We start from the raw sequence: 15,361 nt of genomic DNA on the forward strand, positions 1-15,361 counted from the left end.
AAGAAGGAAACAAACACATCCCTTTCTAATCAGAAATAAACTGGGAAAAGTTGACTATAAAAACTAGAAGAACATGTAGTGCATTTAGTCCATTTTAGTAATAAAGTGTTTAAGAACACTTGTAATACAGATATTTCTGAGAACACTGTGTGCCTTCCAGAGTATACTGACTAACCTCTAAACTTTTCTCGGTTCTGCTGAAAAGCTCTCAAAAGTAGTGTATGCTGAACCACCCAAAACTGTTTTGCAATTTTCTCCTGCAGTAACACATTTTCTTCACCCCATGCCGCCAGATCCTAGTAACAATAACCTATTAGTAGCCACAACTTACTGCACAGTATACCCCAAGAAGAGCGTTTCCTGGTTGAACTAGACTCTAGGGGGCCTGTGGGGTTGAACTGTCTACACCTTAATGAGAAGCCACCAATCTAAGAAGCCAAACTCTACAAAGTTGTACTTTTCACCTCACCAACCTAGCAGACATGGAGGTATGGGTACTTGTACGCTTTAACCACTGCTGATTTTCCAGTGGCTGGCACATACTTGTTGACTAACGAATTCTTTCCCAAAGGAGTCAAGAATCCTTGATCTCTCTGTACAGATCATGGGCTTATCAAATCATAACTGTCAAAGAGGTAAGACTCACAGGGGGTTATTACTGAAAACACTGACTATGAGGTGATTTCTTAATCTGGAAGGATAGCCAGTGGTCAGCAAATAAGCATGTTAAAGAATATATTAGAAAAGGGTGCAGAACTAGAGAGATGGAATTTGGGAATTAGGGAGTTGTGAGGCTTCAAGGTTCAAAGAACTCATGGATAACAGGCTTTGCGATCAAGGACCAAAAGTAACAGAAAAAAAAGATAATTACTACAGAGCTGGTTGCAAGGACAGACTTTTTTCACCATCTTCCCTGAAGCACAAAGAGAGAGCAATGTGTTAAAAATAAAGAAACATCAGTGTAAAATATTTAGAATCTCCAAACAGCACACAAAGTCCCAGCAAGAGAAAGCAGGAGGGGAGACAGACTGGTAGGACCTGGAGCGCTTGCCACAGATGTAGTTCTATGGGATGTACCTTACTGGCTGTTAGCTTTAACTTGGTTATCTGATGGACTGTGGTACCTGGCTGACAGAAGTTGGGTTTCCACACCCAATCTCTGTATTTAGAAGAGGAATGTAATGTCCTGCATTAAGGTTCTGGGAGGGGAGGAACTCCAGTCTCTCAGATCTCACTGCTTGAATTTCAAATACCCAAGCAGTCTTTCCATTGACCCTGTCCCGCTTTCTGTTTCTCCTGCTGGGTTGTTAAAAAGCATTCAATTAAATGCATTAGCAATTCTACCACAGTAGGCTGATAGATATTACCATTGTTACAGTTTTCACTTATTTTAAATTGGCTAATATATTTCCATATCCTAGGCATACACATTAATGCTTTTCCCTCTGGAAAGATCTTTAAAAGTATCTGGAAAACAAGCAACTTTTGAACATAAATAAAGCATTAAGGCAAGCCATGCTTCCAAACCATTATCTATTTTGAGAGCATAAAATAACATATCCCAAACTAGTAAGACCTCTATGCCTATAAGCACCTGGTTTTTCTTTCCACATTTGCTTTAAATCTGCCTCCTGTAATTTGTTCACCAAGGCTTGTAAGATACATAAGGATGTACCCTCAACAAATATGGTCTCATTTTAGACCCAAAAGGAAGTGATAAGATTTACTATTTCTAAACACTTTCATTTGAACAACAGTGTAATACCACCTACCTTTAAGAGTGTGATAACTTACTGAATTAATCTGAAGTGGTACCTGTCACATTATACTTTACAAAAAAGCCTTGGTTCTCTTTCTTCCCTTGCAGACAGTTCAGGCTGTATAACACTTGTCTCCTACTATTAATGTCTTTTCATCTTTCTAGCTGGACATAGAAATTAAATGCTTATGTAAATGTCAGGATGCTAATATGCTTGGTCCCGCCTAGTTTAACCATAGAGTTAGTGATCTGAATGCTCAAAAATCACACATGCTTGGAAAGCTATCAAACTGGGTAATGCCTCCCACACCCTGTTACATAGCTCAGGGCTAGTGATATGAGAGGCCCAAGGACCTCTGAACCATACTCAGAAACAGTGATGGCCTTAGCACATGCATTTAAAAAGCACTTCAATAACCACATCAGAAGTTTGAGGCCTTAACAGAGATCTTTATTCAAGCTCTAACAAAGGTTTTCTACTTGAGCCCTACTTTTGTTTTTTAAATTTTGTTTCAATTTACGTTTATTAGCCAATCAAAGGAAAATGATGTGCTTCCCCAGTGCTGCCCGTTTCCACATATGTGATTTTATCTGATTTGTACAACAGCCCTAGAAGACAGGCATCATCTTCATTTCCCAGACGGGAAAGATGGGCTGGAGAGGTTGGGTGACTTGCTATTGTCTTGTGTTTAAGAAGAAAGCTGGGAAATCTCAGCAATCAAGTTAAAAAGACCATTTTTACTTGCAGGTGCTGGGGTTTGGTCTTTAACAGAATTAATGCTTTATGAGAGTAACTACACTGAAACCCTTTCAATATCTGATTTTACGAAGTTAGAAGGTGGTGGTGGTGAAAGGATTCAATGAAGAAATTATAGCATCTTTCAACTAATAGATGGTTAGGCTTAAATGACCAGAAAAAGATTCTGACCTCCTCTAAAAAATAGGGTATAACTTTTACCTCCTGCCAGGATCTAAGTGCACCAGTGGTCCACATGTTCTGTCACTTCTAATGCCAAAGCAAGGGGCAGTACTGAATAGGTCTGAAGTTTAGTCTTCATTATTATTTCTTTTTTTAAAAAAAAATTTATTGATTGATTTTAGAGAGAGAAGAAGGAGAAAAGGCAGAAATATTGATTTATTGTTCCACTTATTTATGCACTCATTGGTTGACTACTGTATGTGCCCTCTCCAGAGACTGAACCCACAACCTTGATATGCATAGGGACAATGCTCTAACCAACCGAGCTACTCAGCTAGGGCCCAGTTTTGATTATTCTAAAGGACTAAACAATCTACGTAGCCTGACACCATATCTAAACTGTCATGGATCTAATGAAGAAGCAATTCTATCAGAAAGTTATTTTGAAGTTTATAGAAACCTATTATTATTTCTATACGTTTTATTGTAATTAACATAGGGACCCAAACTTCTGAGGGTAACAGTAGTTCAGCCAGCCACTGAGTAGATGATACACAGACAAATGAAAATGGACTGCATGAAACAGCAGATCCAAGCAGCAGAAAAACAAGGGCGAGGAAGGAGTAAAGGTGTTACACACAAAGAGCCAAGCAGGGCGTACTCAGAAATCGGGTCCTCCTGCCACCAGGTTTGAATGTCACCTGCTCAGATGCACAGTTAAACTTCGCACAGCCTGTGGGAGGGGAGAAACAGGGAAGAACAGAGAGAGAGGAGACAGAACACAACTACAAGATGTTAGAAACTTGAGGCTGGAGTGGTGAAATGCGCTACAATGGCACACAGAAGAACAAGCTTCTAGGGAAAGGTCAAATATACAGGACGGGAAAATTAGGCCTCAATTCCCTCCATCTGCAAAAAGCCAAAGCTTCCCACAGTGGGAATGATGCTAGCCAGTTTGTGCTCTTACCAACAAGTACATTTATCTTGTGACTAGACCATCTAATTTCCAATTTCAGTGATATTGGGACAAAAGTACCTAAGCTACCTATCCATATTTTTTGCCATTCTTTTCTACCGAGACACCCAACTCCTTTTAATTCTTGTTTTAAGGTTACTAGATGCTCTTTCCTCTACAGGAATGTTTTGAGTGATTATTAAAAAATAAAACTGTTTGAAAAGTAGATAATATATATAAAAAGTTGAATTGTAGGGCTATTCATGTTAGTATGCTAATCCCATACTTAGAAGTTAAAAAAGTCTACACTAGCTAATCCAGTGCATTAGCTTTCAGAAACTGCTAAACTGCCTTAGAATTTAGGTGCAGGAAATCTCAGGTCATAAAGCATAAATTGCAAATCCCAAATAAGTCCTTTATGTAGGTCACAGACCTACTTTTTTGCTGTAATCCTTTGAAAAGTAGCTAATTCACCTGATAGGAGCAATGAGCGCACCTAATCTAATCACCCCCCCCCCCCCCCCCCTTCAGCCCAAAAGATCCTTGGAAGTGTACAACACACAGGCGATGTTCTGGCCAACTGGTCTTCCAACTCACCTTAACAATAGGTTACTCATTAGGCTTTTGTCCCAGATATGGCAACATCTCCATTTTAATGTTTTTGGAAGGTGATGGTTGCTTTGATTTCTTACCTTGACCTGGAGCAGAAAGGCTTGGTACTGAAATGGCACCATCACTGGTGAAGGCCGAATAGAGGTTGTCACTGGAGGGAGATGGCTTAAGGGGCTGTAAGTGCTGATTCTGCCCAGTCTCTGGGATGTTGCCAGGAGGGTGCAGGGTTTGCTGGGGGTGCAAGTCTGAAGCTGCACTCTGACCAGACAAATTACCTGCCAGAAGATAGAGTGGCATGAGGAAACATGGACAGCTTTCCCAATGAACTTAGTAGGCACTGTCCTTATTCCTCCAATTTGTCTCATTGGGTGGTTAAGCGGTCAAAAGCTGTAACTAATGAACAGGAAGGGAAGTGAGGAATGGCATGAGAATCAACAGTTAATAGGGCTATAGGAAACTATCCCGAAAGATTTTTAGCTTTAGAAAACCTAGCTGGATCACAAATCTGAGCTGAGTAATAAGATTAGAATACGTAGTAGATATGAAAAAATTCCATTTTGCAATTCCACAACTGTCTTTTTTACTCTACTATATAACAATGAGTTGGATTATGATACAAATAGGTTTGGCAAACAGTGTCTGCTTAATTTTTCTTTAAGCATTTATCAGATCAAGTACAGAAGAGGTGCTGTCAAAAAATGATGTAGGTGGCTATAGTAATGCATATAAATTTTTTTTTTTTTTAAATATATCTTTATTGATTTCAGAGAGAGGAAAGGAGAGGGAGAGAGAGAGATAGAAACATCAATGATGAGAGAGTCATTGATTGAGCCCCCAACCTGGGCATGTGCCCTGACCGGGAATCGAACCCTGATCTCCTGGATCCTAGGTCTACGCTCAACCACTGAGAGACACGCCTAGGCGGGCTAAAATTTTTTTTTTTTTTTACTTCTTGATTTTAGAGAGGGAAGGAGAGAGACAGAAAGACAGAGAAAGAGAGAAACACTGACTTGTTGTTCCACTTATTTATAAATTTACTGGCTGATTCTTGTATGTACCCTGACCGAGGACTGAACCCACAACCTTGGTGTATCGGGACAATGCTCCAACCAGCTGAGCTCCTAAGCTAAGGCTAGTAATGCATATTTAAAATTATTCTTGGTAGGTAACCTTCAATCACTAGTCAAGTGACTAATTTCTCAGTTCCCTAGTAACTAGTAGAAGTCTACTCCAAAAAATATGTCAAAATTTGGGTCAGAATCTGAATTAGTCAATATCCCTTATAATCGTATCTTGGCTGCGGAATTGGTTCTAACGTGCTAGAGAAAAGTTTGGGTCTCTAAAGCTTCCAGAGAATGGAAAGAAAGCTGCTAAGAAGTTGCAACTGCTCTCCAACATATTTATATTAGATGTGCAGAGCAAACATGAAGTATAAACTTACTTCAGATTTTTTTACTTTTCAACTAATTATCTGTTAACATTACCATAATTTCACCAAAGGGTGAAAAGTGTCTATCACAACTAAAACAGGCGCATAATTATTACAAGAAATTATGATTTAACTATTTTTTAGTTACAAACACTAGGAAATTCTTCATCCCAATATAGGTAAATGAAAAAAACTTTAACCAAGGAAATTACCACTTAAGACATACTCAAGTATCTATATGAAATGTATATTATTCCCAGTTGCAATTATGACCAGTTAATTCATTAAAAGGAGGAACCTACCTAAACTATATTAAGTGCAGATAAATGTGTTTTCTTCCAACTGCCCAAGAGTTTGGGGAAATATGAGGAATGAGTTACCAAGCAAAGCTAAATGTTTTATTCTTAAAAACTATAGCCCTAGCTGGTTTGGTTCAGTGGTTAGAGTGTTGGACTGTGGACTGAAGGGTCCCGGTTTGATTCCGGCCAAGGACACAAACCTCAGTTGTAGGCTCGATCCCGGCCCTAACTGGGGTGTGTGCGGGAGGCAGTCAATGGATGTGTCTCTCTCACATCAATGTTTCTCTCTCTCTCTCTCTCTCTCCCTTCCACTATCTCTGAAAAGCAATGGAAAAAGTATAGAGTGAGGATAAAAAACAAAAATAACAACTATAAATGAAGACTACCAATAGGTAGCAATATAGATTACAATGGAACAATGGAATAGGCCATTGTATTGACTCAGTCTACTTCCAGACTAAAAAAGAGGTACTATAAATATGGGCAGCAGAGAATTCAAGGAAGTAAGGATATTAGGAAAGTCAATCAAACTCTTTCGAAGCTTAACAAAAATAACAAATGTTCAATAGGTTATATATTGTTGGAGACAGAAATAAAAGATGGGACAGCCATGGCTGACCTGGCCCAGGGCTTTTTACCTGAAAGCTGTGGGCTTTTATTCCCCAAGGAACTGATACGACTAGATTTGCTGCCTTTGCTTTTAGTGGGTCGCCTTCTTCTCCCTGAGAGGGGGGCAGCTGGAGGAATGATGACAGCAGGGGGAACCTTGCCCAGTTTGGTATACAAAGATTCAATTTCATGCTTCTGGCGACTCTGCAGGTCTTGAATCTCTTTGAGATGTCTATGAAAGATAACCAAACATAATTCAAAAATATTAAAACCACCTTTGTTCAACAAGAATTAACCACATGTTCTTTAACCTCTATTCAAGTATTTACTTACTTTTGAATCTTTGCCCCAAATGTACTTAATCTAACTTCTACTACCTTGAGATTCTAGTTCGTCAACTCATCTTGCCATTACCCAACCAAAATCCAGCATGCTCCCAGCCAACAAATGGTTGATGATGTGTTAGGAGAAAAAGATTTCCTGGCTTTTGAGGCTATACACAGGAGTAATGAATCTGCTATTCTGATCCAGTTTGTCAAATATGACCAACAAAACCTTCCAACATAATCTACACTGGATTCATTTGGTAGACTAATAAATAGCTAAGATGAGGTTAATAATGATAAAAAATGCTATTAAAAAATAATAACACAGCAACAATAATACAAAGGTGCTGACAAAATTCTATAATTAGAAATGCTGTGGATCCTTATGAGTACAAGAGACCCAACAGCTTTTGCCTACCATCCTCTCTTTAAAAGACATGAGACATAAGCATATTGCAGTGAAAAGAATACTAATATAGGCACCAGGAGTTAAGTCTTAATTCTGCCATTATTCTTTCATAGGAGAAAACATACTTACTTTTCTCGTAGTCGTCGCAGCTCTAACTTTAAGTCTTCATCTTCAATATCTGACTCATTGTCACTACTCATGTAAGAGGAGTTGAGAGAGTTACTAAGGCTCTGACTTAGATTTTGGATAGGAAGGCTCCTCGAGCTCAGCTGATGGGGGGAGCGTGGGCTACCAGAACCATCGTCCACATCCCTACTTAGGAAGGCAGCCTCCAAGTCAGAAGATGGACCATTCAGATGTGAAGGCTCTGACAGTTCAGGCTTTTCTTTCTTTGGTATCACAGCAGGAATAACAGCTGGTTCCAAATCCATAAAAGGAGGAGATGCCATTGGTCCCTCTTTCTTTGCCTCAGTGATCTTATCTTCAGTTCTTGATACAGAGAAACGACCTACTTTGTTTGCTGTAGTTGTCACCTGAAAACATCCAACCTTGGTAGGCTGCCCAGTTTCTAACTTTGCTTCTGAAGCAGGAGTTTGGTGGGCACCATCTGGCATATCTGAAGAGATACCAAGGATGGTCATCCCATTAGGTTCTGGCTTTACCAGGGTACTCTCTGGACTACTGCTCGATAGCACTGAGGACTCTGAAGTGCTAGATTCAAAATGAACAGACTTTGCATCTTCTGACTTATTTTTACCCTCTTTCTGGGTATCATCCATTGCAACCGAAACCTGGTGGAAAGAGACCAGAGTGAGATTTTTTAAAAAGTCCCTAATACTCAATTTTTAGAATGGACCATAAAAAAATAAATAATGGAATCACTTTATTTCCTAGCCAGTAAGAAGGCTAATTATCTGTTTACATAGTCCCTCCATTTTTGATTGTGAAAATAAACAATACCATTACAGAGAACAACATATCTGTACTGAGATACACAGATTAGATGCAGATTCTGAGTGGCTGGCTAAGCGTACTAATTACTTACTTTCATATCTTATGCACAGGATTCACATTCAAATCTTAGTAAAAATACAAACAACTAGTCATGGAATCCTGGGGGTTGCTTGCGAATAAGAAAAACTACAAAGATTAAATCCAATAAATGCCACCTAAGCTTCAAGAATCAACACAACCAAGTGCTATCCCCAACTCCAAGTGCTATCATGAGAATGTGAACCCTGAGAAAAAAGATGTCTACTAAGAAGGGTTCCTGGTGGCTAACTGGCCTCAAATGAAAAGAAGCCAAACAAAAACAAAGCCTAGCAGCCATTTCTACACAGGGGCCTCTCATGCAAACTGTGCTTCAGGGAGAAGCCTGCACTGAACTACCTGCCTGCATTGTTTCTGCCATCTGAGTCAGGCCTTATAAAAGAGTTGCTTGAATCCTATTTTAACCAATAGGACAGAGGCTGTCCCCACCCAACTGGAGCTGAGTAGTTATCAACTTCTTCACCAACCAATCAGAGTGGCTCGATTGTGGCCAATAAACACAGTGCCTTTTGGACCAAACTGGGAGGATTTGGAATACTAATTTGCATAAGGATGGACCAATCAGGAACCATGGGTGGGGACTTCTGTCTACATAAGGTCAGCTACCTTCTAGCTCTGGGAGCATACTTTTCCTTTCTACCAAAGACTGAAGATTGCATTTTTCTGGCTGAGCTGAAACACTGAAGATATCTCGTTGGAGCAGAGCAAAGCAGACCACTGCAGGCCAGAGTTGACAGGCATGGAGCAGAGCAGACCAGCAAGGAGCCAGAGAGGGGTCTGGCCCCAAGGTTGCCTCATAGTGGTGCTGTTTTCATAGCCCTGCTGTATCACAATTGAGTTGTACTGCACTGAATAAAGTTTCCTTCTTCACTGCACCCCAAACTGGGGATTCCTGTTGCTGTTGAATTGGGGCCAACAACCATCGATTGACAAGAATAATTGGAAAATAGTTGTTAAAGCAGTAATAAAAATGATTTTTGAAGTTTGTTTGGCACTGCATACTAATAGCCAGAAAATGTTCCCTTGTAGGGCCAACTGGAAAAATACAATAATATATCATTGACGCTGACCCAGTATTTTTACTTCAGAAATTAATCCTAAAAAGATTATCCTAAGCATGGTAAATATTTTTATACACTAAGATGTTTACTGTTACTTTACTCATTATGTTGGAAAAGCAACCTAATGACTAACAGGTGAATGGTTAGGTAAATAAATCATTAGAAAGGGGAAAAACTACGAAGTATCATTCAGAGTTCAGTGAAGCAAGGACAATTTTAGTTAATCACATGTATAGGAAAAAAGGAATGGAAGGAAATATACCCAAAAAGTAATCCTCAGCGGGATGGAAGGATAGGCAAATAGTATCATTATCTATTATTTATCTACTGTTATAAGTATTCCATATTTTAATAGCACATATTATTTTGAAGAGGGGAAAATAGTAAGAGCTATAAAGTTCTATACAAAAGAAATATATCATCAAATTGGCAATTATGTCCCAAAAGGTAGGTAATAAATTTGTTAAATATACGTTTCCCCCAAAAGGGGAATCAAAGCAAGGCAAAGTGGTTGTCTTACCTGAAATCGCCCCATCTTAAAAACACCAGTTCCTGAACTAGGTGCTGTGACTTGCGACACTGGAACAAATAAATGGAGGAGGAAAAGTACTTAAATTAGCATCTCTAGTTAGCTTCTTTCCCCTCTGGCCAGAAGTACAGCAAAATGAAACTACATATCAGATGAAAGTTGTTAGAGGCAAGGAAAAATTCCTTACCTCCCTTTCCCCTTATGTTTTGTCCAACAAGGGGAAAATTATTGTTTGCTCTCCTACAAGATACCTTTGTTATGAAAGATTATAGTTTGAGAAAAATTGTCTAAGTCTGAAAATTTATCATTTACCCTCTACCTTTACTGGTACACATGTACATTGATATGGCATTGTTTGAAGGAATAAATTACTTATAGATGCCCCCCTTATCCATGGGTTCGCTTTCAGTGGTTTCATTTACCAGTGGAAATTCCAGATATTGAGAGAGAGAGAGAGGGAGAGGAAGAGAGGGAGAAAACATGCACATAACTTTTATTACAATATATTGTTAGAGTTGCTCTGTTTTTTTCTTAGTCACTGTTAGTCTTTTACCATGACTAATTTAAAAATTAAACTTTATCAGGTATGCATAAGAAAAATCATAATGTGTATATGTGTGTGTGTGTGTGTGTGTGTGTGTGTGTGTGTGTGTGTGTGTGTGTATATGTATATATAGGGTTCTGTACTATCAGCAGTTCTAGGCATCCACTGGGGGTCTTGGAACATATCCCACACTGAAAAGGGGGAACTACTGTATAACCAAAGCAGCTCTGCAGCTTAACTACAATATTAAGAGATACTATAAAACTAAGGTTAACAGACAGTTATACTCAGCTATCCCTTCTTTAACTCAAAGATATAAATAAATGAAGGGAACAATGAGATTTTACCTAGGACATTTACCTAAGACCCATTTTTAAATGAAAATCAGCTACGGCAAACTGGTTAGGCAATACTTAGGCAAAATCCTAGCATAGGACAGTAAAAGTGTTAGAATCATTAATATGTAGTTCTGAGCAACTTTAAACCCACCTAGGTGCTCTCTAAGGACAATCACTCGTTTATTTCTAGAGATGACATAGAATCTATACTGGCATTCTCGTTATTTCACACAACCAATAGAATACTGATTTTGGTATTTTCATTTAATGCTGTAACTTAAGAGAATTCTGTATCAGTGTTTCATTCTTTTTAATGGCTGCATAGTTTTGTACTCTATGTATGTAACATATAGATATAAATGTAAAAAAAAAAAAGTTCCACATTTTAACCAGGCTTCTACTGATGAACATTTAAGTTATTCAAACTTCTTGCTATTATAAAAATGCTCTAATAAATATTTTCTTAAAGAGCTGTGGAATAAATACCTAAGTATGGAAGTGCTGAATCATTTCCATTTAAAACTTCGAGAGACATAACTAAATTTATCTCTAAAGAGGCTGTAACAAATCACAGGTGGCTATGAAACTTCTGAATTTACCAATGATAAATGAGAAGTGCTATCACTTGTAGTTTTACTTCGCTCTTCTTTACCATAAAGTAATTTAAGTATTTTCATGCCTAAGTTTACTTTTTCTGTATCTTTTATTTTTTGGTTCATGCTGAATTTATAGAACTCTTTATATTAGTAAAGTAGCCCTTTTTGTGATATGAATACGTGCACACACAAACATTTCCCAGTTTTTCATTTATCTTTGGACCTAATGGCATGTTTTTTTTCCATGCAGAAAATATAAATTTATTACCACTTCTGGGTTGGGTATTAAACACAATAACACCTTTCTCCATATGAAGGATCAGCAAGCTACAATGCATGGACCAAATTCAGCCCACTGCTTATTTTTGTAAATAAATTTTATTGGAACGCAGTGAAACTCACTAATTTATGTTCTGTCTATTGCTGCTTTGGGGCTACAACAGATCTGAATAGTTGTGACAGAGACTGTATGGACGGCAAAGCATAAAATATTTACTTTCTGGCCTTTTATAGAAAAAGTTGACCCTGTTCTATATAGTAAAAAGGAAAATATTCCTATTGTCTCCTTACAGTACCATTTTATGATATCATTTTTCATCTTTGATCCATTTGGAATTTATTTTGGTCTAAGGTTAGTGATCTTTGTTTTTTTCCAGATGGCTGTCCAGTTGTCCCAAACCATTTACTGAAATATCTATCACTTTCTCTATGATATGAAAGGTCACCTTTTTCATATTCTACATTCCCTTGTAGCTTGTCCATTTCTAGATTTTATAATTTGTTCCAGTGATTTTCAAGTCACTTATTTTAAAATGAGAGAGCCAATTCCCTTGAAAATATTTTGAGAGGTTTTATGTGAAATTTAGTAGTTAAGAAAGACAGGAAGAAGTAATAGCACTTAGGTAATCTTATTAATAGTAATACATTTATGTCAAGTGGTATTGAGAATAGATATATTTCTATAAAAAGGGAAAATTAATATTAAGCATGTGCTATACAAAAATCACATTGCCTAAGTATAGCTCACATTTAAGTATTTTCACTTTTAAACTTGATTCTGAAGGAAAAGGCAACAAAAAAACAGAACTATTTCAAATTTCCTAGGTTCTGTGGGACTGATCATTTAGTGTAAAGAAACTCACTCTAAAACTTTAGAACAGCAGCAATTGATATGGTCTTATGTCTGAGCACATGGTGATAAAAGTCCTAATAAAATATTTAAGCTGCTGATATAGACAATTTTTGCAAAATTAAGTTGGAAGTATTCCTTCCTAAAGAGATTATATTTCATAGACATGCTAATTTTAATGACTCCAAAAATAGATAAAAATGTTTAAACTGGTAATCTTATATTTATATTTCTACCATCTATGCTATTCAAGTTTATCTCTATCTTTAAATATTCATAAAAGCCAAGAAGTTACCAGTAAATAACTCTCATATGTCCTTGAATTTCCTCATCTCTCTTAGCAAGGATTTAGCTTAACTAATAACAAAGAGTTTCATGTCAAGAAACTATCATTACTCCTTGCATGCTCTCCCTCAAAAAAAAGTAAAAGGTTTATTAATTTGCTAATATTACATGCTCTGGATATTCCTATCAATAGTTCTTGGTCATGAAATACGTAAAAATGTGCTTTAAAACAGTCTTAAGTACACCTACATTCTTAAGCATGTGTCTTTGAAATAGTAACCTTTAAAGTCAATTATAGGGAGGTTTGGAAGCAGTAATCTAAGAGGAAGAAGGATGCTTCTCACCATCCTTCTGAGGCCGTGCTCCTGCTTCTGTAACTGCTGTCGGAGCCACCACGGACACAGGCTGCAAAACATATACACACAAGATACCATAAAATCTTTAGCTTCAGTCACTCTTAAACTTTTGTCCTGCTGCCTTTCCTCTGGCCTTTATAAAGGGCAGAAAGAAAGATAGCATATGTGAAGAAACACACTTATGTCTGAGGGAATTGTTTTTTTAACAGCCTACAAATAAGAAAGATAGATTTTAAAGAAGAAATTGAGTCTTAACCCTTCTATCTTGCTTTATTAATTTTTTCTCATGGTATACTTGAGTATAACTTGAATATTCACAGAAAAGCAGTTTTAATCAAAATATTACCGTGTCACATTCTAAAAGAAAGAAGTTAAAACTTTAAAGTATAGTCTCCTCCAAAGCATAAATACAAATACATAGGATTGATCTGTGGTGTAATTCTAACCAGAGATAAAGAAAAGTATTTTTCAAATCAAATCTTTTCCAGTTATACTACTAGCTCAGTGTTAATTTTTCATTAACCTGTTTCATTTCTGATGGCTCGAACAAGCAAAGACTAAATAGGTGTTAAAGGTATTAATAGTCTAGGTTACAGTTTATGTTCTAGGAATATAATACATTAGGGTTATGGGAAGATTCTATCAAGATTTTAAAAACTTACACCAACTGCAGATGTCACCGCAGTAGTCTCTGGACTAAGTGTTCTTCTCAACTGAGCATCAAGATCTTCCAGGGGTTGCTGGGATGGAATGAAAACAACCACACTAAGTATAGGTCTTTGGTATATTCAGAGTCCTTATATATAGCCCATAAAACATACTTTTATGCTTTAGATTGACATGACATAATGTGTCTATTCACTGAATATAAAACTCAGTATACTAAGTTCAACTTAGTTATACTGCTAGAATAATTTACCAGTCTCTCAAAATTTTATGTCAACCTCAAACCCTATAGAAATGGTTACATTTATGTTTTTACAGTTTCTAAGTCTTTCTTACCTTATGTTTAATGTTACTTAAAGTGATAGAAAAGTTGTCTATTTGTCCTCTCCTTAAAAATATATTTTGGCCCTGGCTGGTTTGGCTCAGTGGATAGAGTGCTGGCCCATGTACCAGAAGGGTTGAGGGTTTGATTCCTGGTCAAGGGCACATAGCTGGCTTGCAGGTTCTGGGCTCGTGATGGAGGCAACTAATCAATGTGTCTCTCTCACATCGATGCTTTTCTCTCTCTCTCCCCCTCCCTCCTACTCTTTCTAAAAATCAATGGAAAAAATATCCTTGGGTGAAGGTTAAAAATAAATAAATAAGTACACACACACATATACATATATGTATATGTGTGTGTGTATATATGTATGTATATGTATATGTAAGCTGTCCCCCCAAAATGTATATACACATTTTGAATAAATATTAAGGCAGTATTTATTAAAATACATTTCATTTTCAAAATTGAGCTATCAGCTGTTAATGTGTATGTATACATTTTTGGAGGACACCCTGTATATATTCTGAAAAATGTATGAAGATCCACTGATCGATCAATCGTATCACATGTTCCTTATTTTTTCAGTTTGGTACATCTTTCTGAGAACTTGACTTTACAAATAAAAAATGGCATTAATATATTCTGCCACTATCAAGGAATACTGTTCTTTTCTTAAGGTTTTAACAATCTATACTCTGATATCCACCCTACAGATGGCAGCAAGGAGAACCTGGAGGTCTATAAACCAGGCCTTACTACCACCCACCTCAAGGCCATAACTTTTACCCTTTGCCACAGCCTCTAAATGTCCATCTACCTTGGCTTCTATCAACCTGTTCTTCTAAAGCCTTTACTTATGCTTTTCCCTGTCTATATGTAGGTGCTATTCACTTACCCCTCCACGTGTCTTATTGCTATTTCTCATCACACTTAGAGCCCTCTTAGGAATTTAAATTCCTGAGGAAACAGGTTTAAAATCCTAATTGATTCCATAATGCAATTTTTTTTCAAAACTTAGTGGCTGATGGAGGGGGCCTCTCTGTTGGAGTTATGTTCTACTGTATATTTGGGATTAAGAAGTAGAGGTAAATTCAGACTTCTCAGATTGGCAATTTACTATGTTTTTCTTACATATAATTCTAAATTAAATTCCTAATTTAGTTAC

At 37.3% G+C, this 15,361-nt stretch overlaps 1 protein-coding gene across 20 annotated transcripts in view; it reads right to left on the reverse strand.

Annotated features, from left to right (window-relative positions):
* The window catches only part of WNK1 (WNK lysine deficient protein kinase 1), a 145,833-nt gene that overhangs the window by 5,538 nt on the left and 124,934 nt on the right, over positions 1–15,361 (reverse strand). For 9 of the 20 annotated variants that reach the window (XM_016224847.2, XM_087814468.1, XM_087814466.1 and 6 more), the window contains 6 exons: positions 13,868–13,945; positions 13,194–13,254; positions 9,949–10,007; positions 7,447–8,108; positions 6,612–6,814; positions 4,326–4,520 (listed from right to left, as the gene is read on the reverse strand). In XM_016224847.2, coding sequence (XP_016080333.2) covers positions 4,326–4,520; positions 6,612–6,814; positions 7,447–8,108; positions 9,949–10,007; positions 13,194–13,254; positions 13,868–13,945 — 1,258 coding nt within the window. Of the gene's footprint in view, positions 1–871; positions 914–3,339; positions 3,412–4,325; positions 4,521–6,611; positions 6,815–7,446; positions 8,109–9,948; positions 10,008–13,193; positions 13,255–13,867; positions 13,946–15,361 lie in introns of all 20 variants that reach the window. The other 11 variants (XM_016224843.2, XM_087814462.1, XM_016224842.2 and 8 more) reach the window with 3 other exon arrangements.

This window comes from Miniopterus natalensis, chromosome 2, assembly GCF_054644295.1.
Source record: "Miniopterus natalensis isolate mMinNat1 chromosome 2, mMinNat1.hap1, whole genome shotgun sequence".
Taxonomy (NCBI): domain Eukaryota; kingdom Metazoa; phylum Chordata; class Mammalia; order Chiroptera; family Miniopteridae; genus Miniopterus; species Miniopterus natalensis.